The 25702-nt window shown below is 44.3% G+C and overlaps 1 protein-coding gene across 2 annotated transcripts in view; it reads right to left on the bottom strand.

Annotated features, from left to right (window-relative positions):
* The window catches only part of LOC144791256 (ephrin type-A receptor 3-like), a 508479-nt gene that overhangs the window by 3172 nt on the left and 479605 nt on the right, over positions 1 to 25702 (bottom strand). For both annotated transcript variants that reach the window (XM_078665908.1, XM_078665909.1), the window contains exons 13-16: positions 8297 to 8506; positions 6869 to 7018; positions 2855 to 3048; positions 583 to 723 (exon numbers count right to left, since the gene is read on the bottom strand). In XM_078665908.1, the coding sequence (XP_078522034.1) occupies positions 583 to 723; positions 2855 to 3048; positions 6869 to 7018; positions 8297 to 8506 (695 nt within the window). The remainder of the gene's footprint in view (positions 1 to 582; positions 724 to 2854; positions 3049 to 6868; positions 7019 to 8296; positions 8507 to 25702) is intronic.

The following is a 25702-nucleotide window of genomic DNA, read 5'->3' as shown; positions in this document are numbered from 1 at the left end:
CCTCTCGTTTTTTGATATATGTATATATATCACATACAAACATACATATATATGGAATTTAGCCATTAAAGTTACATTTTATTACACTGCACTACTTTATCATGAATGATGGTGTCCCTTCATGGTATTCATCTTTGTAATCCTGGCACAAGTTGTTTGTACCCTCAACTAATCAACACGTGAGAATTTAATGAGTATGACAAATCCTAATAGATTTTTACCACAAACTGAACAGGCAAATCAGAGTAGATGTACAGCCACTTGTTATTCTTTTAAGGCTTAGTGCAGAGCTGTCATGCTAGAGGCCAATTTGTATCTTTCTCTTGAATAGAATCCATGTAGAGGTACTCAGCATGGTGTTAAGTTTGAGAGTGAAGGCTTGGCCAAGTACCACCAATATGAGTTCTCGAATTCCAATAGAAATGCAAGAAAATAAAAGTATCCAGTACCATCTTTCTCCAACATAGGTTGTAAATGAATTGCTCAGCATGTACCAGCGTTGTAATTTCTCTTAACCTCTCATTATTGTAAGCCTATTTGTAAAGAGCAGCATTTCCTCAGATGCAAAGCTTTGAACTTCACCTGCTGTTTAAGAACACCACAGAGTCCAGGGTGACATATCCTGCCATGGTGAAGTTGTCCCTGTATTGTGTCATCTTGATGGCTTCCAGCCACTCATCGATGGTCGTTATTGGAAAGGCGTCTTGCAAACTCGGATCCTGCCTGCAAGAGACAAGAGACATGGAGATGCATAGTGAATCCTTTTATATTCTTGAGTATTCATTAAGGTCACTTTCATGATTTGGAGAGGGTCAATTATAAGTCTCATTCATATTTTTCTATTGGTTTTTGTGTTGGTACGTCTGGAATATCCTTGATGTCATTCTTCATGTACCAGTGACCGAGCAAGAAACTGGGTTCCTAATTATACCAGAGCAGAAAATACATTACTTGTGTTATGTTAGTGAATTGCCATGCCTCGCCCTTCAACTGTTTGTTGGCATTATTGATTTAACCTAGGTGGGTGGGACCAATCACAAGACCATTTTTTTTTAAACCACTTATCAGCTGCATTTTACAACTATAAGTCTTTTACTCTAGATTGTTTCCCATAAAATATTTTCTAGTGGAAAGTTTGTACTTGAAGCGCATAACTCTTGTGTGATTTCCGCATCACAAGAGGCAACATTGGACAACATTGAACATCAATGCAATTTTACAGCACAATGTTTTATGGTGTCATTTGCTGAATACTGTACAGCAGCAACTCAACTCTGCTCTAAACTGGGCCTTTAGTGACTAGGCATTAGTTGTAAACACTAAAGGCCCCATTATGAGTCTGGCGGTCCTCGGACCGCCAGACTCATGGTGGCGGGGCGGTGGGGGATCCAGCCACAACCGCACCGGTGGTCCAACAGCCCGATTACGTCTCGGGCAGTCAGAACGCACAAGGACCACCAGCTCCGCCAGGGAACCGCCCTTCCCTGGCTTATGAGTGGCAGTCAGAAGCCACAATGTGCTTGGCGGGACCGCCACGGTACTGCCACGGTCCCGCCACGCATATGACGAGTTTCCTCTCAGCTGGGCTTTTCATGGTGGTTACACCACTGTGAAAAGCCTGGCAGAGAGGAAACAAAGAGGACCCTACAAGGCCCACAAGTGCCTCAGACATATGTGGACGCACACAGTAGGGCATAATATGTGCAAATAGATTCTTGCACACTACGGATTTTTGAGGCCATGCAGGAACCTTTGAGGCGTTCCCATGCCAGTGCCCTTTTAAAAGGCACCACCACCTTTTAAAGGGCACCGCAGGGGGAACCGCCATGCCACCCACCCACCAGACCACTGAAAAGTATTAATCTGGCCAGGCGGTCGGCGACCTTCTGCGTAGTGGTAGCACGGCGGTTTGCACCATCGTGCCACCACTCTGCTGTAACTGTAAGGTCGTAATCAGGCCCTAAGGGTGTCCTTTTATTTCTGCTTCAATTGTACGACCCTGAAAGTCAAATAGAATTGGCCATACATAGTTGATGGAATAAAGGCTATTGAGAAGGGGGTTGATTTACTAGTGACAAAATGTTCTGGGGGATAAAGGAATCTTTCTTTCTAACTCTCCATATGGTACTAACATGCATTAGTATCTAACTGTTCCATGTACAGACAAGCACCCCTGCCTGAGAGCAAGGAGCTGAGCAATAAATCACCAACTCAGCTGATCATAGTATTTTACAAGGAAACCCAAACTGTTTCTGTTCTTTCATTAGTTTGATTGAGTGAGTTCGATTTTCACTCTGTTAATCTGTATCACCTTCCACAAATGACACACGTTTACAGACACGCCTTTGCGGGTCGCCCAACCTACAGGTAGGGGGTGGGTGGAGTTCACGCAGTTTCACTCTGCGCAGTTCTACAGAATTCCATAAAAGCTCTGTGATTTTCTGCGAAGTTCCACCAACGGTTGGGAAATATGCAGCTTGTGCTGCAATTTAGCATGGGTAGCGTGAACAACACTGAAAATCAGAGCAAACTGTACCATGCACTGTGCAAGAGCTGCCGGCCTTTCAAGTTGATTTTGCTGCCTCTCAAGTACAAAATCTACTCAAGGTGCAACAAATCTACTCGAGAAGCATTCCTCTGACCGCAGCCGCCTGTGATTGCCTGTGCTCAAAAATTGAGCTAAGTGATGCCAAATCTCGCTCGCCAGCCAGCATTTTCTGTAGCCTCAAGGGAGACAAATTCCACCATGCAGCAATTTGAACAGAACTCCACATTAAAGAGTAACGTGGAATGACCAAAAGTCTGCCAATACCGTGGGGGAAACAAACCATGACAGGTCTGCCTCAATTCTTACCATGCACAGGTGTTGGCCAGCTGCTTGAGGCTGCTGGGGTTGCGAATGAACTTGTCCAGTATGTTTACGATCTGGCCAAATTTGGGGCGGTCGCTACGGGACTTCTGCCAACAGTCCAGCATGAGCTGGTGAAGGACGATGGGGCAATCCATTGGAGGAGGGAGACGATAACCTTCATCAATGGCCTTTATCACCTAGAGAAAGACAAAGCAGAAAGAGGCCTTTAAAGCTCACACCTAAACAGGTTGGCCTGAAACATTGTAATTGGAAAAATGTGATAGAATACTTAAAGCATTTAGGAGCAAATTCTATTATAATTGAGTTGCAATCACATTTGAAAGTTCTGGTGGGTCACTTGATAATATTTTTTTAACTCTATGATACTGAAAGGAAAGAAAATGTGTAGGGAAATTATGGAATTACGCTAGATATATTATCATTTAAAACCTTTCCCACAATGCAAACAGTTTTCTTTGTCCGGTGGCATAGTAGGTATATAAAACATGGGTGGGAGACCTTGAAGGTGTTGTGGCACACTTCAATGGGAAAATAAGGTTGCCTTAAATATAAGGCTTATAATTCAGAATAGACTTGTCTCTCTCTAAAATATTTGAAATGTTACTAGAAGTCTAGAAAGGAAACATGAAGGATAGGTAATTAAATAATCCTGTCTTACTCTGGTTATAGAAAAATTACATCTCCGACCTCGAAAGGAGCACCATATATAAAAGCAATACTAGAAAGTCAACGCGATTGGGCTTCTCCATTATACTCACTCTCTGATTAGAGTCCTGAAGGAGGTTGTCCCATCCTTTGCTACAGATGAACTATGGCACTGACGAAATGGTAAAGACCGACTGACTAACATAAATCCAATGTACATTTATCTTTCTGTATATTAGAGACAATGCCTCATCCACTGTTTAACTGAGTCTTTAATGTATAGTAGAAAATACTGAGATAGTTTGTAAGAATATCCAAGTTTAAAATATTAGTTTTTCAGAATATCAATCACTTGGTTTTTACAATGAATAAATGTAAGGATTAGATATTACTGTTTCAGTTTAGAGTGGTTGGAATGGGTCATTACAAGAATATCTCTAGAGAAGTCTCATTGTTTTGCTTACTGACTGTGACTTCCCTCTTCCCTATTTTCTCATAGTAGGGGTTGTCCTTGTTTCCTGGTATTTAAAAATAGAATGCAATACTTTGCTTGGCACCCAGGGAAGGATAGAGGAAGTAAACTCCACCGAGGAAAATCAACAAGACTTGTAGCTTCTCCACAATAGAGTGGAGGCTATCAAAAACGCTGTAATGAAGAATCAGTGAAAACAAAACATTCTTCATGGCCCTTGGGCTCCAGTGCAGGTATTCTATTTGCATATGGCTGTTGTAAATTAAATGTAAGTGGTGTATTGCCTGTCACAGTCAAAAAAGTGTTCCTCCTTTTTCTTTTCATTGAAATACAACAGATTTAATTTTTGGTGAGAAAACGTAATCTCTCTCGCATTTTTGTCAAATGCTAGGAAAACCTTGGCTGTAGAGATCGATGAGAAGCCAAGAGAATCATGTGCAATGCACCTACTTCAAAAGGGAGTGGGTTTGTCTAGTGGCAAAAGTGAAAATCATCCACCCAGGAGGCCCAACTTTTGATCCTGTTTCCGTACTTATTCATGTATTATGGTCTTCTGGAATTGGAATAGGGAATGTTCCCTTATTTGCCAAAATTAAACACACTCAGGAACGGGTTGAGAATAAGTATGAAGCATTCCATAACAAAAGAAGGAAAAAAACTTTGTTGTATGTGTGTGGCCAGACATGGACATCTAAAAATGTCTAAGAAACAGGGGTGTTAATTACCACAAGCCTAATTAATGCTGGGTATGTCATATTAATCATGAGTCAAGATTGAAAGCTAAAAATATCCTAAATAATAATGATCTACCATGGGATGAGTAATTCCTGGTCCGATTTGCCTAATGAATTCCACATTCTCCACTGCAAAGGTCTGGCCTAATCCTTCGAAACCAGCCCCAGGATGTTTGTTTATGGTCTAGGGAGGACCTGGCTTGGCAGTTCGGGCTGCACTGTTCCCATGAGGAGCAGGGTCAAGACTGATTTGCATATGGCTGGGACCAAACTGGGGTGGCATGTGGAGTTAAAGAACGATGGATTTATCCCAGATCTCTTGACAGGTGGGTGAATTCTTGCATTGTTCAGCATTCTGTCCATCATTTGTTCTTTTAACTTTCGAAAAGTGGCATTTTCAAATTTCCGCATTTAACCGAAAAGCTTTATCTAGGAGACAACTGAGCATCACCAAGGGTCCAGGACCTCAGGGGCACCACTTTGGTGTCAAGAACTCGCTGAAGGTGGGTCCAGGAGCTGTAGGGGAGCACTTTATATATACCTGTTACTCGGATCAGGAGGCCAGCAGACTTGCCCTTTGAGTCACTCTTGAGTCCTGGGTTCAGGATTTGTTGCATGTCCAGTTCTTTCTCCCAAGGCAAGAGGGTGGCAGGCTGCGGGTGAGCACAGCAGGGCAGTAGCTCCTTAATGGTTGAGTCCAGCAGAGTGGCAGTCCTTTCAGCAACACAGCAGCCATTCTTTCCTTGCAGACATTCCACAGGTTCAGAAGTGTACTGAAGAGTTGGTGGCTGAGTTCCTTCTTTTATCCACTAGTGCCCTGGTTCTGGAAGGTGGGAAATGCTTCTAGACAGTGGCTTTGAAGTGCATGGAATTTCCTGCCTCTTCTGCCCTGGCAGGTGACAATGCATGGTTGTTAGGCCCTTTGTGTGAAGCCAGAGCACAGGCTATTCAGGTGTAAGTGGGGCTGTGCTCAACTCCGCCTTGTCATTCTGGCAGCAGATGGACCTGTCAGGCACAACTAATCCTTCTACTGTGTGACTGTCTGGGAGGAATTCCAAAAGTATAACTGTCAGTTACACCTAGACACGCGATTCAGCCCAGGCTTCATCCTCAAAAAGGCTAAGGGCACAAAAAAATGCCAACTTTCTAGGAGTGGATTTTTTTAATTATGGCCCCAATTCCAAAGATTCCAAACATGTACTAATTATCTATTCCCATTCGGAAATGACACTAATAAAGTATATTAAGGCAACTCCAATGTAATCCTATTAGAGAGATGGGCCTTGACATAGTGAAAAAAGAAATTAAGAGTTTTTCACTACCAGGACTTGTAAACTTAAAAGTACATGTCTAATGTTTTAAATTCATTGCACCCTGACCTAAGGGATGACTTATATGTTTTAACAAAAAGAAGGTTTGGGCCTGGCAAACGATTTGTTTTGCCAAGTCAAAATGGCAGTTTAAAACAGCACACACAGGCTCTGCGATTGCAGGCCTGATACAAGAATAAAGGGCTACTTAAGTGGGTGGGACAATCAGTGCTGCAGGCCCACTAGTGGCATTTTGGTTACAGGTCTTGGGCACATGTAGTGCTCTTTAATAGGGACTTAAAAGTAAATTAAAAATGCCAATTGGGCATAGGCCTACGTTACCAAGTTTTAAGCATAGAGCCCAAGCACTTTAGCACTGGTTAGCAATGGTAAAGTGCACAGAATCCTAAGGACAACAAAAATGAATCGAGAAAAAATGGAGGGAAAAAGCTAAAGGTTTGAGGTGACCCTGCAGAGAGGGCAAGGTCCAACACAAGCTTCCAAAATTACAGGCCTCTTGTAATAAAGGCCACAATGAATAAAAGAATCACCTACTGTGGTGGTTGCTATTTCACAACTACACAGACAAGTTTTGATGTGATAGTATTACTCAGACAACAAGGATAAAAACGCTATTGTGGTGAAGTTGTAACCTTTATTGCAGTAACCTGGGAGGAGTAAATGCTCCACTAGCCTAGTTCCAGTATTATAATTTACTGGACTTTACTGAATGGGGAACAATTATTCCTTACCTAATGTTTAACAACTTTCATAGGCATCACACACTCTCACTTGCATTGACAGAAAGACTTAGGAGAACATAGAGTGAACTCACATCCTGATTGGACATTTCCCAATATGGTCGCTCTCCATAGGAGATCACTTCCCACATTACTATTCCGTAACTCCAAACATCACTGGCTGAGGTGAACTTGCGGTAAGCAATGGCTTCTGGTGCTGTCCACCGGATAGGAATCTTCCCCCCCTAGAAAACAGTAAACACATGTGTTACTACTATTCCAGTCTGGCGGTTTCCTTCAATGTATTTAACTACCACAGTATAGGATATAGTCATTGACAGTCCATATGGGAGACTAATTGGACTGGTTATGTGTAAGTTGTACAGTAAGAACTTTATTGAGCATGAGTTCTATGTCACAATATCCTTGTTGACCTCTAGAAAAGAGAATGCATTTCATATTCTTGTTTTTATTTAAGATGTGTAAATAAGGATTGTATACACACAAAGTGACAACAGAATAAATTCACTGGCCTTCAAGTCTGTCAAACTACATGACTGTTGAAGAATCTGTAAACGTTACTTAGTTTTAGGATTCATCCCTAACTCAATGCATAATAGGAATTAAAAATACTGTGTTAATTAGCAAGTATTTTGAGTCTCCCTTGTTCCACACAAGGGGGGGCAAGGGTCAATCAAAACATAAGTGACATTGATCAAAGCCATGCATGACTTGATGAATCTACAGTAATGCAAAGTAGTGAAAATCACTGCCTTGCATTACTCTGACCCAGACATTCGTTCAATGGGTGGAGCCTGGGTGTTTCCAATCATCCATTCATGGATTGTGTTGCATTCCCAGTGTTACCATTAGTAGAATACCTGGGAATGCATCACAATGCTACACCTCCCCAGGTGAGGTGTAACGAGGAGAAAATGTCTTTGTTTCTCGTTTTTTCCTCTTTTCTGCTGCACACCAAGAGAGAGGAAAATGCCTCTCAGAATTTTCATTGTGCACAAAGGTGTCCCTTCCTGTACAAAACAATCCTGCCAACAATGCAGGCACCCTTGCAACATGACGCAATGATGACTGCACTGGCGCTAGGCAGCCAACAGTGCACCAGCACTAGAAAAGAATAGGAATGTACCGTATAACGGTAAATACGGTGCATTCCTGACCTTTCATGCAGTGCAGAGCAACAAGGTGTCTTGTTGTGCTGAGCTGGGTGAATGATTGATAATGATTGATAAATATGCCCTGCTGTGCTTTCTTGTCCTCCATTTTCAGCCTAAGTCACTAAGTGCCCGCCAACCAGTCATTGTCCTGGGAGCATCATGCAAGATTTGCATCACCTGAGCTACAGACTTCCATCTGCCCCTTCTACATTGCTCCAATATTCAAGACAATGTCATGATACATGTGGGACAAGTTTTAAGGTGGAAATGATCTGCTCAGGATCAAGTGTTGGCTCTGGTAGGAAAACTATGCTCATCTTTAGTTTACCAAATCCCCACTGGACTTACTCTGGTGGTGTAAGCAGCCTCAGGATCATCCTCCAACACCCGCGAGAGCCCAAAGTCCGACACCTTGCAGACCAAGTTGCTGTTGACCAGGATGTTCCTGGCTGCCAGGTCCCGGTGCACGTAGTTCATGTCTGAGAGGTACTTCATCCCAGAGGCGATGCCTCGCAGCATCCCCACCAGCTGGATCACTGTGAACTGCCCATCATGCTTCTGAGGGAGATAGAGGTAAAACAAGGGTGAACTTACACACTCAACTGTTCTTCAAAGTCACATGGGTAGCATTAAACTTAACACAACCATGGGTGCAAAACAGAAGGACCAGACCAAGAAATGTACGCGATTGACATAATCATTTTTATTACATTGGCATTATTAGTCATATCACTATTTTTTTTCTGGTACCAAAAAATAGGGCAGTTCCATTTTCAGCATTGTTGAGGCCTCTCCATTACAGAATGGAACACACCTTTTTTTACCAATACATGGTAATTTATGTACCAGGCACCAGCGAAAAAATATAAACAGGTTGTGAAACTACATTCAGTACATCCATTGCTTCTAAGTCATTTTAGGTGCAGTTTTAACAAACAAAAAAACCACTATTTTTATGTAGCGCTACATGTTGCATCTCAGACATTTCAAAGCGCTTAAAATACCTGATGTCATTATTTCCCACTCATGATACTCAATTTACTAGCCTTCAGGAGAATGGAAGGTTGAGAGAGAGGGGACAGGACTTGAACACTTAACTGCCCACCAACGCTTTGTTCTGGGGGGGGTGTTCAGCCCGAATTAGTGAATTTCCCCTTTGTAAAATGATACAGCAAACTGCTTCTGCACTGTTTGCACCACAGAACAGAACAGGAACAGACAAACCGATTTGCTGCGAAGGAAGAACCATATTCTAAATTTGCAAGCAGAGTAAATATATTATTTCTATGTAACCAACAAGCATATTATAAAACCAAGTCGTTGCATATTTTGTGTTTCCACAAATACCATTTGTGACATCTCTTCTTACATAAGGCGAGTCAATGATTCAAATCGATTTGAGTGGCATTTTCTTTCATTCACTAACATCTCTCACATAAGTGTTGAACTTGTTTACAAAAGAGCATCTCCATATGTTTGAACAACAAACAAATGACAGCGACGGTGGTGGTTTGGATGGTGAAATATTGATGCACACAATACAATGTTAAATTGATGCAACTATTAACATACATTAAATGGTGGCAACATATCAATGGTATTTCTGTGGGCAAATTTTTTATACCCGCGAAATTCTTAATGTTTTTTCCGCGCAGGAGAATAGATTTTGCAGGAAATATCTTTATGGAGGAGTTTTTCTCCCTGAAACAGTATCCTTCTTGTCTTTCATAATACTCTGAATGCATGGTATCCCCTCGTGTTCAATTTTCACACAAAATACCAGCAAGTGATTTGCTTACAATTTCGACAAAAAAAAAAGATTTTGCACACACCTAGTTCTGAATGTCAGGCGTGAAACATGACATTCAAGGATTGGGCCATTTAGGAGAATGGAGGCAGGCTTTCAGAAATGATTTATTCTCAATAAATGTGGGGATGGCTCCTAAAGGAATTGGTTAATTTAGACAATCTAATGGTAATGTGTAAACTGTTTGGAAAAGTCGATGAACTAGCAAATTATTCTGTAGAGATTCAATAATTCTATAATTTTTCCTGAAAATGGACATGTTCTTCAAGGCTGCCTTCATGAATTTCGGCTATAATTTAGGTAAGTATTTATAAGGTGGGACGCTTATAGATCTGCTCAATAAGCACAATCCACAACATCTCAACAGTGCCTACTTGGAGTTTTTCCTGTTGAAAGCACTAAAGACACAGATGTCCAGTCAGCAGAATTTCAGTAATGGAGGAAGTGGCATCACTAACAAGATCTCCCACAGTTCACCTTTAGCACATCTACAGCATCCAATTTGCTGCTGAGGGCATAGAGGAAGCATACTGAGCAGAAACTACAAAAAGAAAAAATGGCGCTTAGAAGAACCATGCTCTTTTCCCCCACTCATTTCCCCTCGCTTCTTCCTTGACTTTTAAAAGCAATGACATTAAGAGCAGTGTCACTTTTACCAAAAAGTGTCACTTTTGCACCATATTATTCCTGATTGAAGTCCACAGGCAAAGGGCTTTTTGGCCTGAATAAACCAACATTCAGAAGTGTACTTCTCATGTTTCCTCTGATGTACACCTTCAAACGCCCATGTCACACAAGAAGTCCCTATTACAAGTCTACACAAGAGATTCACGGCTTGCCGTAAAAATGCTAAAATAAGAATTCCTAGGGCCTCATTTATGAAAAGTGACGCATCGCTGCGTGAAAACAGCGATGCATCACTTTTCATTGCGCCCTACTTGCGACACCAATGATGCGTCATATTTACAAAATGACGCATCATTGCGCAAGGAGTTACAGATACGTCAGTATTTCTGATGTATCTGTAAGCGCAAAAGTGACGCATTGCTGGAATGTGTCACACGCAACTCCAGCAATGGGTCCTTTCACATGGGGAAAGCCCCATGTGAAAGGGCTTGCATCAGTCTTACGCCTGCTGTGAGGCAGGCGCAAGATTTTGACGCAACAGCGTCCTAAAAGTGACGCAGTGAAATCTCATAGATTTCACTGCGTCACTATTACGAGGCTTTTTGTGGGGGAACGTCCCCTCTGCATACATTATACCTGACGCAGGTATAATGTAGCGCAGGGGTTTACAAAGTGACACATCTGCCTAGATGCGTCACTTTGTAAATAGTGCGCAACAGGAGGCATGTTTTACGCCGCCGATGCGTCACAAAAAGTGACGCATCGGAAGCGCAAAACTGAAGCAAGGCCTCATAAATGAGGCCCATAATTTTTTGGTCGCATTAGACAACTATATATGGGATCTCTCTGACAGCGCTTAGAGGCCTGATGGTGATAACGCGCTTAACAAATGACAATTAACAATAACAATAACAATAATGTATTGGCTCTTCCCTTATGTATGTACCAAACAATGCGATGGAAAGCATTAGCCCTACACTTTCTGCCCCCCGCACCTCCTCACACACTCTACTTCCCAAATGTTCTCTGGCAATGAGATTTCCATTGATAGGAACTGTGGCGGGGAGGGCCATTACACCCCCAACCCCTCCCGTTGTGCAAAGCGGCGCGCGTGAGGGCCGTGTCTTTGGCTTTGGACGAGCCTAAGAGAGCATCCATTAGGTACCGAGGAGCGGCAGGTGTGTCTGGGACCGCATGATGGATGGGCTGTTAGGTTTCATCCGCCTGGAGCATAGATCACTGTTCGGCGTGTTGAAAATGGGTGGCACCCGGGGGTCAGCTCTTGAAAATGAGACGTGCTAATGTAATAATGAAGAGCTCTCTGCTCCTCGTGGCTGGCGGCCCCTCTCGGCTAATGATGCTGGGAAGCCATTAACCGCTTCACTGCCGGTGAGCGTCAACTGAGACGGGCTGATGATGCATGTTGCTTACCAGTTGTATAAAGGATTCGTTTTAGGGTGTCACATTAAATACATCAAACTCTCGGTCACACGGCACAACAGCTTAGTCTTTACGTAGAAGATGATAGCCAATGTCCTGCATTTCGGCCAAGGGCCATTGAGACCGAATAACCGTGTGCCAAGCAAACTTCGAAAGAAGGCAAATCCCATCTGTAGCTGTCAGCTACAAACAACCCCTCAAAAGTGAGCACCTCCCAAACCTTTGGAACTCCAAATGTAGACAATCCCCAAATCTAAGCAAGCCACAAAAGCTGGTAATTCTCAATATGATGCAACTAAACAGCAAGCAATTCTGAACACAACCCTCCCCCACCCGCCTTGTAAACAACATCGAAATAAACGCAAGCCCCAAGTTAATAACAGACAAATGTTAACAGGCTAAAACCTTAAGCAACCTTGTCCTGTAAGCGGATAAGCAGCCCTACAGCATATGCAACTCTAGGACACAAGTAACTCACCAAATATAAGTTTCCCAGACACTATGCGTGTCCAAATATAACACAATAAAAAGTGCACATCCCTCAAATGTAACCAAACCCTAAACGTAGGCAACCCACAAAAACATAAACACATTATTATAGGTCGCCCTCACCGTCACCTCCTCACAAAAATAGGCACACCTCAAATATATGCAACCACAAAGCATGTGCTACCCCAAATGTAAACAAATCCTACATATTAAACACCACCTACAATTAAACAACCCAAATATTTACAACCACATGGCATCTACTTGGCACGTTAACACATGAAAATCACCAATGACAAAGCATCCGAAATGTAGCCGATGTCCAAGTATAGTAATACACAATGTAATCAACCTTCAAATGAAAGCAGGCCCTAAACTCAACCAACCTGCAAATATAAAGGCGCCAATATTGGGCAGCCATAATGTCACCTCCAGCTAAATATAAGAAAGTCTTAAATGTAAACAACCACAATACATATACTACCCAAAAACCTAAGGAACATGTTGGAGCAACTTCACGCCGCCTCTCCACCCAAAAGCCTTCAGATGACCTTCACATATTAATCTGGTCAAGATTCACGATGAGCATTTCTAAGATTGTTCCACCCGCCTTTGGGTTGCTCTTCTGGTGGATTTAGGCACTAATCTTCAGCCGACTCAAAAAGTCAACCTAGGAATCGCTGAATCAGTAGTAGCATGCATTAGCATCACGGTACATGAAGCGTAGACTCCAATCATAATGACAATTCAATCAAACAGGATAGATAAGGACCAGTCGCAGAACCATGAAGATGATCATTGAAACATTAGAACATGTCGGGAAGAATAACTTCCATGTGACATGCAACCCACTTGCTATACGTGTGGGTTAACGTTTCAGCACCCATCATAGGGGTAATAAGCGCTAAACAAATGCTACAATACAATACAATACATACACTATAGTGAGCAGAATCCAAATATTCACTATGGAGAGTGCTCTAGTCAAGCCACAACTACAGCACTAGGACACGGACACAATAATGGTTACTTTACAATCACATCTACCTCAGCAGAAAACATATATAAAAGGTAGGAAAGAAGAGAGCAAGGGTTTCTGTAAGGGTCAGGCATGGCGAGACTTTGGGGGAAAAAGGTACCGCACAGCAGGCAGCAAGGTGAAGGATGAGATGAAGTAGTGAGGGAACAGTGCATAGTGCATTTGAGAGTGGAGAGGGTGAAGGACTACTGTGAAGATGAGTTAAGGAGCCCAAACAAAGCAATTGGCTGATAAAAAGAAAAGTGAAATGATGAAATAAGAGACGTGCAGAAACAAAGCGTGGAAAAGTAAAGGAAGAATAGCACCAAAGTAGACGAGGTAGGAAAAGGAGAAAGACAGAAAAAATAAATGGAAAACCAAACGAAAGGGAAAAAAGTTCGCATTAGGGAAACAAGGGGGTATAGTAGAAAGGGAAGAAGAAAGAATCAGGCAAGAAAAGAATAGAAATAAAGACAATATAAAAGGACAAATGAAAGAATGGAGAAAAACTCAAGACAAAAAGTCAGAGCACGGAGTAAAAATCAAGATAGATGCAAAAGGACAACAATTTCTACGAGTATAATTTAAACAAATGTATTCAGAAGAATGGGAAATAATTTCGGACAGCTGCAGTCGTATTGAACAACATTTACGACAATGCAAAAAAAAAAAACACCCCGGAAATCAGCAAGCTTGATTTTTTTTTTTTAAGGAGCAAAAGGACTGCAAACCCGTTTTTGCCCTTTCGATATTAACAAGGGTGCAAATGAATTTCTCCATTTTGGCTCCGGTGAAAAGTTTCTCTAGTATGACCCCAGCAGTTCACCTTCACTTTCCTCCTCGTTAGATTGATCAGATTACCCTCCTGTCATCCATTTCCGCCCACTCCCCCTGTGCAAAGCCTGAGCCGATGGCGAGAGATTTACAAAGCTCGCTTCCCTAAAGATCTGACTGCGGGCTGCGGCAAACCCGAGCCAAGGACGGGAGGCAGCAGCTGCAAACTAATTACAGCTGATTGATTTTAGCATTAACCTGGATCCAGGTTTGGAGCTTGGGGAAGATTAGAAAAAAAGCGAAAGTTTCAGCAGCACAGGCTCTAGACACTTGGGGAAGATTAAAAGCGCGAGAATTTTAGCAGCACCGGCTATAGACCTGGAAACCGGATTGGGGAACGCGGAGCTCCCCTCTCTCTGTCTGCACAAGGGTACCCTGTAGAAACAAGTCATTTTTTTATTCCTTCTTTGCAGATCTAACCATCTTTTACCTGCAACGGAGAATCTGTGCACTATTTGTCACTGTGAACTTGAAAAACAGTAAAAAAAAGATATGACTCTTTTAAACTCATTGCATGATTAAGGAGCAAAAAATATGCTGCTGTTATTTGACATCAGGAAAGATGGGAAAAAAATCGGACACTGAGGGGTTGGAAAGAGGCAATAACAATGAGAAAGGTGTTCCCTCAATGGCCACAATTTTTCAATATAGGTATACATCCCACTCTTGGAAAGAGGCAATGCAACACAAAGGCCATCTCACTTCCAAAAACAGAAAAGGGATTTGTCACGGAGGAGTGTTGCCCCGCTTCAAAATACCCCCAAAGCCTCAGAAATGAAACATAAAATGGTAATTAATTATCATTGTATTTTTCATCCTCCTTCCAGAGCCGAGGGTCAGGACGGGGACGGGGCGCTGCTAAGTGACAGCAGGAGGGGGTAGGGTGGGTCGGTATTGCACTGTTTCAAGTGCGCATGTCCTTTTGGCTGGCAGTCTTGTGACGGCCAACCACACATGCGCCCTTTAAACATCTCTAACCCAGCTGTCTTAAGCCAACTGAGTTACAGCAAGCCAACGTCGCCAGATCGCTGTGGAGCGCCGACTGAGGCTGCCGCCACCATTCCTGGAGCTGCGATAATGCTGGTGAGAGCAGTGCCAGGATTGGCAAAGGGAGTTCCAGTATCCGGTTTCTGTGTCGGTGAAAGAAGAGATCCAAAGTGAGGATTTCGCCGAGTTTGGTTGGTTTTATTTCATTTATCTTATATTATTTTACACACGCGCAACCCCCATCCTCCCGTATATGCCAGCTGCCACTGGATTCGTGGTATGCTTGAATTAAATTCAGCTGCTGGTAATTATCACCTAAATGGCAATCATAATTGGCCCCACTTCAAAATAAACAGTCAGCTCGATTTGCCTGCCTGGTCCCCTCTTGATGGGAACAAAAGCAACGCAAAACTAGTTTTACATATGGTTGGTCCCTTCCAAGAGTGGCTAAGTTAGGGAAAAAAGTGATGCGTTGGATTGAAGTCATGAGGGCCTCATTTATGAGAAGTGACACATCGCTGCGCGAAAGCAGCGATGCGTCACTTCTCAATGCGCCCTCCCTGCGACATGATGGACATGTCATATTTACTGTATGATGCATCATGTCGCAAGGAGTTACAGATACGTCAGTATTTCTGACGTATCTGTAGGCGCAAAAGTGATGCATTGATGGAGTGTGTCACAAAAGTGAAGCAACTCCAGCAATGTGTCCTTTCACATGGGGCAAGCCCATGTGAAAGGTCCTGCGTCAGTCTTACGCTAGCTGTGAAGCAGGAGTACAATTGTGACGCATTTGCACCCTAGAAGTGGCGCAGTGAAGTAGATTTCACTGCGTCACTTCTAGAGGCTTACTTACCTGGGAACGCCCCCCTGCCTACATTATACCTGACGCAGGTATAATGTAAAGCAGGGAATTACAAAGTGACGCATCTGCTTAGATGCGTCACTTTGTAAATAGAACGCACCAGGAGGCATGTTTTACGCCGCCGATGCGTCACAAAAAGTGACGCAATGGAAGCGCAAAACTGTTGCAAAGCCTCATAAATAAAGCCCATGAGTGTTTACCTTTAATTGAGATTATTTCAAGCATTCTACCCATCACCTTTTAAGAGGTTAACTCCCTAAGTAGGGTAGGGTAGGGTGACGGTGGCAGAGTCATCCGATCCGCTTGCTCGCTAGAGGTATCAGAATTGTGCCTTGCGCTGTGCCTAAACTACTGTGTTGAGAGAATTGCTAGTTTTAATGCTGTTTGCTGTTGAGTTAAAAACGCTGCAGTTGATTTAAAAACGGATTTTTATTTTGAAATGCACACATTTTAAGGAACCAAAATCTCTGTGTCAGCACACATTTTAAAACGCTAAAATTTACTGTGTTAGCCAAGTACTCAGCGCTACCTGTGCTACTTCTCCTCAGCCCTGAATCAATAGGGGGAGGACGACACATCTGGTCAGCAAGGAAGCCTGGGCTCGATTTCCCTCCTGCCTGCCCCGGTCCGACGCGGTAGCTAGTACCGTTGCGCGGAGGGCGGGTCAGGGAGAGCCAGGCACTTCCTGTGGGGTGATTGCTGGAGCGGTTAGCGCTCTAGTGCCTGCTTTTCTCTGGGCTATTTAGCCCTCGCCCCCTCCTGAGCACGCAGCGGTCGCGCGTTGGGGAGCCGAAGCTACGCCGAAGAGTAGCCAAAGAGTTGTCCGTCTGCGCCCGTCCGCGACCGAACGGGGCTAGGGGCAAAGGGCTAGATACTCTGTTTGATCTGGTATGGAACCTACGGAGGGCTACAGACTCAGGTACACCTCCCAGGCGTTGCATAACCTACGACCACAGGGGGTGGGGGGTTGTGCCCTTGATCAATGGCCATGCCCGGAAGGTCCCTTTCCATGTGTACAATGTAGATTTCAAGCATCTCATACCGCTATCTCCATTGGACGCGCGGTTAAGGAAACGCCAGTGTCTAAGGGCTGGAAAAGTTTTCTTCTTAATGTACGTTCATTATCCAAACATTACCTTGAGATATGGGACCTTATAAACACTGTTAGTCCCGAAATTTGTTTTTTAACAGAAACTTATTTAAAACCACATGCCACTCCGGCAATAACATTAGGAATTCCGTTAGGATATAAAATCCTAAGGCCCGACCGCCCAATTAAAACCGGAGGCGGGATAGCCATTATATATAAAGAAGACCTGAAAGTCTCCATAATTGAACAGAGCTGTTGCCCATCGATGGAAGTGATGATTTTTAAGATAAAGTCAGGCTCCAAAGAAAATTGGAAAGGCGCTCTGATTTATCGTCCGCCTGGGCCAAGTAGTGGATTTACCTTATCCCTAACAGAAGTATTAGCACAACATCTTAAAGCTAAAGAAAATATTCTCTTATTAGGTGATTCTAACTTTCATGTAGACATCCCGACCACCCTGAAAATCTGTCCCTGCTCTCTGACCTTTCCCTGTTAGGATTTCAGCTACAAACAATGGACCTACTCATATAGGAGGCCATACCTTAGATTTAATTTTCTCTAATGGCCCCACAATATGTAGCCGCCCTCCGACTCAAGTTAATTGGTCAGACCACTGCCTGGTTGAATTTTCCCTCCCTGGACTAGTAAAACCTGTTAAACAACAAACCGCTCCTCCCATATGGCGCAGACAATGGCACAGGGTTACTCTAGAAGAGATCCAGAAAGTATGGAAAGAACCGCTTATTACAGCAACAGATAATGCGGAATCAGCTCTTTCCAAATGTAATACAACCCTTAAAGAAGCTGTTGATCTCCTAGCTTCGTTGAATCTTATGAAACAATATCCAACATCAAAGCAGGAGATATGGTACACGGAACAGCTGAGATTAGAAAAGCAGGGCTGCAGGAAACTGGAAAAGGCATGGAGAAAGACGCATACTGAAGAAAGCCGGAAAAACCACTCAGAAGCTTTAACTTCCTATTATAAAAACATCAGGCTAGCTAAAAAGAACAGTTTAACATCACAGCTAGCAGAAGCAGGGAACTCCTCTACAGAGCTGTTCAGGATCTTACAGACCTTTGTAAAGCCCTTGGCCTGTGAGAGTCCTGATGAGTTCTCCCAATCCCTATGTAATGAAATCTCCCTCTTCTTCGAAAATAAAATAGACGCCATTTACCAAAAGATCACAGTGGCCAAGAGCTCTGGGGTTAGCACTAAAAGCACTCTGATACCTTTCGATAACAATCAATCCAGGTTGACGGATTTTCCTGAAACCAGTCAAACAGAAATCCTGTCCCTGATAAGTAACATCAAAACTGGCTCCCCGCTAGACCTCATTCCAGCAAAAACAACGGCCTTAATAAGCAACCTACTGTGCCCTATGATACAGACGATCATCAATCTATCTCTTAAAGAGGGAAAAATTCCTCAAGACTGGAAAAAGGCGGTAGTAAATCCCATCCGTGAAAACACGGCCCTGCCATGGACAGAAGTGTCCATCCTACGCCCCATCTCCCTACTACCATTTTTAAGCAAACTGGCCGAGAAGCATGTGAACACTCATGTGTCAAAATTCATCGAGGCGACAGGGGGTCTGGACCATTCTCAATATGGGTTCAGACCCAACTACAGCACTGAATCCGCGCTCCTCTCCGTGGCAGATAACATCAAAATGACACAGGATAGAGGAGGCTCTATGATTTTGGTGCTGTTAGACCTATCTGCAGCCTTCGACACTGTGTCACATGAGATTCTTCTCAGCCGTTTGCAGAAAGTGGGGATTGGAGGTGTAGCGCTGTCCTGGCTGGAGAGTTTCCTCACTGGCCGCTCACAAAGTGTCAGCTTGGGCTCCTATCGTTCCATCTCTAGGGAGCTCACCAAGGGGGTTCCACAGGGCTCATGTCTAAGCCCCACATTATTCAATGTGTATGTGGCCCCCCTTGCTGACATTGTGAGAGCATATGGGTTTACCCCAGTGTCGTATGCCGACGACACCTAGCTCTTGTTTCCTTTCCAGACTCTTACCCCAGAAATTAAGAACTCCTTTGCTGAGGGCATGAGAGCGGTATCTAACTGGATGGCTTCCAGTGTAATGTGGGCAAGACAGAAGTCATGCTCTTTGGGAAAGCCAATCTCCTATGGTCACCAGACTGGTGGCCTCTGGAGTTAGGACCCATCCCTTGCCCAAAACAATCAGTCAAGAATTTGGGAGTGTGATTGGACCAGAACCTGGTTTTAAAAGAATATGTGAACCTGGTGACTGGATCCTGTTTCCGAACAATTGGTCTCCTAAGAAGGGTTTTTCCCTTCCTATCAGACGTTTATAGAAAGACCTTAGTCCAGACACTTGTAATAAGTCGGCTGGATTACTGTAATGGCCTCCTTATCTCTGCGAATGAACATGTACTCAACCGACTTCAAGTGGCCCAAAACACCGCGGCCAGACTGGTTCTTAATGTCCCCTCGAGAACACCATCTAGGCCCCTCTTGGAGGAGCTCCACTGGCTGCCTGTATGCCAGCGAATCAAGTTCAATATTTGCTGTATCATACATAAGAGCCTTTTCGGATCAGGCCCTCATTATTTGACTCAGAAATTTCAAATTTACACATCGGAACGCCTCTTGCGCTTCAGCAGTCAATTTCTATTAAAAACCCCCCTCATTAAGAAGGCTAGGCAGGGTGGCCGAGCACTCTCTTATGTAGGGCCTTCCCTATGGAACAAACTCCCTATTGGCATGCGACATAACACCAATCTTCTCTCCTTCAGGAAAGCACTTAAAACACACTTTTTTGGGAGGTTTAGCCTCCTATATCTTATATCCCAAAGGCATTGTTTTTGACATCTACAGCGAGCGAAGCGCGGAGATACCCCTTCGGGGGTCGAGTCCAGCGCTATAAAAGCAAATAAATAAATAAATAAATAAAAGTGTGACTGGTATGCCCCGTCGTGGTTCCCGTATTCATTCCACCATAGGACACAAGCTGGAAGTCACTAAGGAGGCCTAACAACATCTTATCCTGTTTTCTGTTTCTTGTGTTCCTGGCAATAGAGACCTTGTCAGGCAAATTGGGATGGACTGTTCGTGTTGGAGCAGGACCAAGACCGAATTGCATATGGCGTCTCCTCTGGAGTGGCATAATGCTGAGCCTAGTAGTTACCACTGGCAGAAATTAAATCAAGCATTTCACTCATCTTTCTTGTTTTTCTAAGTGATAATGTGACACAAGCGGATGGCCATCACAAACACAGGTAATATATTCAGACAAGCTGCAGATTACCAATCTACATTTTATAAGCAACACCAAGGCTCTTCACCTCTGAGCAAGTGCTGAAACCTGGACTCAACCTCTTAGGCACCCTAAATAAAGCACACACAATGAGTGGTTAAGAAAGGAAACCAGTATGCAAGAACACCAGTAGCTATGCTATAAGCTTTAGTGTCTTAGACCTGATTCACAGCCCATGATTGCAGCAAAACAAAACACAACTTCAATCATTTGTGGTCACCTAATTCCAGGGCTTTAAGTGGGCCGGGTCTTACCGGTGCTGAGCACCGGCAGTTTTTGAAAGGGGGCCTCGAAACGAGTCTCTATCGGGCTCTGTTTTGGGCCCTGGCACAGGCGGTCCATTTTTTTCCGGACTGCAGTGACAGCAGGCACATCGAAGTGCGCGTGCTGACACTGCTCACTTGTCACTAGTGGAGAAGTTATGGCATGACGTCAGGCCAGGTGAGCGATATAGGGGAAGGGAAATCCTATAAAGTGGATCACTTTCTCTATGGATTTCCCTTCTCTTTTTAAAACTCAGGAGCAGCAATGTTGTCATGGTGTCACCAGGGCTTTAAGTGGAAGCTTTTTCAATATTATATACAAGCCACAGTTGCTGCTTATTTATCTTATGCAACTAACAACCATTGACAAAGCCAATAGTCCTGACTTGTTGTAGGTATGGTGTGACTTGTTGTATCCTATATCTGGATGCAATGACAGAAACAGCAAAATACAAGTCGGGCGGTACGCTCTGCTAAGCACAGATTTTTAGCTTACATGTTTTTTTGTAGGGCAGGGCCTGTCTCGCTTTTGTATTATGGTAATAGCCTGGTTTAGAGTCAGGAAAATACTGTGCTGGTTACTGACTTGTATTATTTTTGGGAACGATAGCATGCAGCTTTTGTTGTAGATCCATAACCAACTTTTCAAAATGGTCTCCTCAGGGGTGTCTCTTTTTGTCTTTGTGAAATGAGCCTGTCTTTTGGAAGCTTTGTGCTGGTGCGAATGCACTCGTAACCAAAGTAAATAGCATTGCACACACGTTTTGCATCACAATTTGAGATGGTTCAGATAATAATAATTGTTTTAGGGAGAATAACAAAGATTTTAAATGTATAGTTTGAAAAAGATGTGAGCGAATACCACAAAAGATAATGTGTATGTAGGTCAATGTTTGGATGAGTGGTACTACAGAAGATGTTTTGGGGAAGTTCACACCAGTTGCGCAACTAATTGAGGATGGACATTACTGTGAAGCAAAAAGTTGTTTGAATGATTTCTGAACCACTGGGACCCTTGGTCCAGGGAGCCAAATGTGCAACCTGCCAATAAGGAGATATAACCTACATTTGTCGCCCACATGCTAGATCCACAGGCCCTCCATTGTAAAGCCTCTGGTGTTGCTTTCAATCCCCTCGGTCCATAAAACTCCCAGAGGGATTCTACCAGGATCAGGGACAGGACAGCCTGTTGTCTGATGATCTAGAGCTATTCCCATTACCCAGTGGTCTGGTGTGACTGTCGCGTTCCTATGGATACTTAGATGTACAGGTTTCTCATTGGCTTAGGAATGTTAGGATAGGTCTCGACCTCCACTCATGGTAGTGTAACTCATGCCTATTTCATGCATTCCAATGAAGCACTTGTGTCTGTGCTAATTTTGGGAAAAGCAATTAAGTGATTGAATCACCTACATTTCTGTGCCGGCACTATGTAAATGTGATTCATTATTCTGGGACAATGGCAGCCCTATACAACCTCCAGGTATAAAGGAGCATCACCTGTTGTATAGAACAGGTTCCACAGCATCTTATCTTTCCTAGTCGAGTAAGGAGCAACGCCTTACCTTTCGTGGCTCATTTGCTCTGGTTAGGTATGATGGAATGGACGTGGACAGGGCCCGTGGAAAGTGCAACTATTGTAGGCCACATGCTGTGTCACATACAAAACACAAGAATGTCATTCGGAATCAAAAACAAACAGCATTCTGCAGGGGATCTTCATTCTTTTGTTTTTGCAAAGTGTGTGGCATGGTCCTTATTCTTAACACAGTTGGTTAGGCATCTACTGATACAAGGGAGCAGCCTGAAAATTAAGATACCTCCCATTTTAAACTAAAGCGCTGATGCCACCAAGAAAATTAGCAGACCGCATCCTAGAAGAGCTTCCTAGTCTCTCCCATCCATGCATCTATCCACTCATTCTTTCACCTTTCCATCCACCTGATAATATCCACTATTCCACCTTTACATTTTGTCATCCATTCATTCTTTCTTCCATCATTCAGTTTTTTCCATTCAACCACTTAATCTGCCATCCATCCAATATGCAATCCATTCATCCATCCACTCAGCCATGTATCCATCCCCTTGTACATATATCCATACACTGCCATCCATACACTCAGCCATACATCCATCCACCCACTCTACCATCCATAAACCACTCTGCCTTCTATCTATTCTGCCATCCAGCCACAATGCCACCCATGCACTCTGTCATCCATCCAGCCACTTTGCCATCCTTCCATCTACTCTGCTATCCATCCATCCATCCATCCATCCACCCACCCTGCCATCCATTATCTATCTAGGCAATCCTCCATCCATCCCTACATGCTGCTATCCATCCATCAACTCTGCCATCTATACCTTCGTCCACTCTGCCATTCATCCATCCACCCACTCTACCATCCATCAAACCACTCTGCCTTCTCTCCATTCTGCCATCCACCCACTTTGCCATCCATCCATGCACTCTGTCAGCCATCCAGCCACTTTGCCATCCGGCCATCCATCCATCTACTCTGCTATCCATCAATCCATCCACCCACCCTGCCATCCATTATCAATCTAGACAGTCAGCCATCCCTCCCTACACTCTGCCATCCATCCATCCTCTCTGCCATCCTTCCATTCGTCCACTCTGCCATCCATCAATCTACTCTGCTTTTTATTAATCAATCCATCAATTCTGCCATTCATTCATTCATATACTCTGCCATCCATTAATCCACTGTCATCCGTCATTCCACTCTGCCATCTATCTATCCACCTATTCACTCTGCCATTCATCCACCTACTCTGCCATTCATACATCTAACCATACATCCATCCACTCAGTCCTCTATCCATCCATCTGACATTCATACATCCACAGAGCGATCAGCTTTGCCATCTATCCACTCGGCCATCTGTCCACTCTGATAGCCATCAGCCCATCCACTCTACCATCCATCTACTCTGCCATTCATCCATCAATTCACCTATTCTGCTGTCCATCCATTCATCCACTCTGCCATCCATCAAACCACTCTGCCATCTTTCTATCCATCTATCCTCTCTGCCATCCACTCATCCATCCATTTACCCTTCCTGCCATCCATCCATTCATCAACTCTTCCATCAATCCATCCACTCCACCATCCATATATCGATCCATCCACTCTTCTATCCAACAATCCATTCATCCACTCTGCCAAGCATCAATCCACTCTACCATCCATCCATCCATCCATTCACTCACTCTGCCATCCATCCATTCATCAACTCTGCCATCTATCTATCCATGCTGCCATCCAGTGATTCACCCACTCTGACATGCATTCCCTAATCTTTTCACTCACTCAGCCATCCCTTTAGTCTGCCATCCTTTCACCTGCCCATTCATCTATCCATTCACTCATTTATCCATCCACCCATCGTTTTACTTTGCCATCCTTTCAACTGTGCATCCAACTATCATTCACTCTTCCTCTCACCCAGTCATTCATCCACATACTCATTCATCCACATACTCATTCATCAACCCACTCATTCATCCATGCTTCCATCTTTTCACCCTTTCTTACACTATTCCTACTTTCGTTCCCTGTTCTGTTTATCCAGCTGTCACCTTTCCTCGCTCATGTTTGCTCTTCATTTGACGCTATAGTCCAGTGTTACTGGTGAGTTTTTGTCTGCTGAGTTGCAGACTAAGAGGTCCATAAAGAACCCCACCCCGATGTAGCTGCTAACGCGGGGATGGGTGGGGTGGGTGGGTGGATGGGGTCACAACGCCCATCTTGCCCAATTCCCTCTGCCTTGCATACTTCCCCGGTTGATATTGCGTGTACTACTGAGTTGGGAAATAGTGGTACTACCTGAGGTTAGCTCTAGGTTAGGTATTTTGCTGTGTGTCATATGTAAATGATGGCTGCATCAATCAATCAATCCTTTGTAAAGCACACTACATACACATGAGGGTCTCAAGGCACTGGGGGGGGGGCACTACTGATCGAACAGCCAGGTCTTGAGTATCCTCCTGAAGGTCAGCAGGTCTTGGGTCTGTCGTAGACTCAGTGGGAGGGTGTTCCATGTCTTGGTGGCGAGGTGGGAGGATGGTCTCCCACCGGTGGTTGTTCTTCGGATGCGCGGGACGGTGGCGAGTGAGAGGTCGGCGGAGCGTAGCTGGTGGTTGGGGATGTAGAAGGAGAGCCGTCTGTTGAGGTAGGCTGGGCCAGTCTTGTGGAGTGCTTTGTGTGCGTGGGTATGAGCTTAAAGGATATCTTCTTGTTGACGGGGAGCCAGTGCAGGCTTCTTAGATGAGGGTGATGTGGCCGTGGCGTGGTACGTCGAGGATTAGTCATGCCGAGGCGTTTTGGATGCGTTGTAGTAGTTTAATGAGCTTGGTCGGGGCTCCCGCGTAGAGGGCATTTTCGTAGTCGAGTCAGCTGCTGACGAGGGCCTGGGTGACTATCTTTCTTATATCTAATGGGATCCATCTATAGATCTTGCGGAGCATGCGGAGGGTGTTGAAGCAGGAGGGGGAGACGGCGTTGACTTGCTTGGTCATTGAGAGCGTTGAGTCTAGGATGATTCCCAGGTTGCATGTGTGGTTGGTGGGTGTCGGGGCTGCCCCCAGTGCCGTCGGCCACCAGGAGTCGTCCCAGGCTGAGGGTTGGAGCAGAGGATGAGGACCTCCGTCTTGTCCGAGTTCAGATTCAGACGGCTGGTCTTCATCCAGTCGGCAACGGCCTTCATTCCTTCGTGGAGGTTGGCTTTGGCTGTGATGCGGTCCTTGGTGAGGGAGAGGATCAGCTGAGTGTCATCGGCGTAGGAGATCATGTTGAGGTCGTGCTGTCTGGCTACGTGTGCGAGCGGGGCCATGTAAATGTTGAACAGTGTCGGGCTGAGGGAGGATCCCTGGGTTACGCCGCAGATGATCTCAGAGGCTTTGGAACGGAATGGGGGAGGAGGCGCTCTGGGTTCTGCTGGAGAGGAAGGAGGTGGTCCAATCCAGAGCCTTGTCTCGGATCCCTGCGGTGAGGCGGCGTGTGCGTAGTGT

The sequence above is a fragment of the Lissotriton helveticus genome, chromosome 11 (assembly GCF_964261635.1).
Source record: "Lissotriton helveticus chromosome 11, aLisHel1.1, whole genome shotgun sequence".
Classification (NCBI taxonomy): Eukaryota; Metazoa; Chordata; class Amphibia; order Caudata; family Salamandridae; genus Lissotriton; species Lissotriton helveticus.
This window is presented reverse-complemented; position numbering and strand designations above follow the sequence as displayed.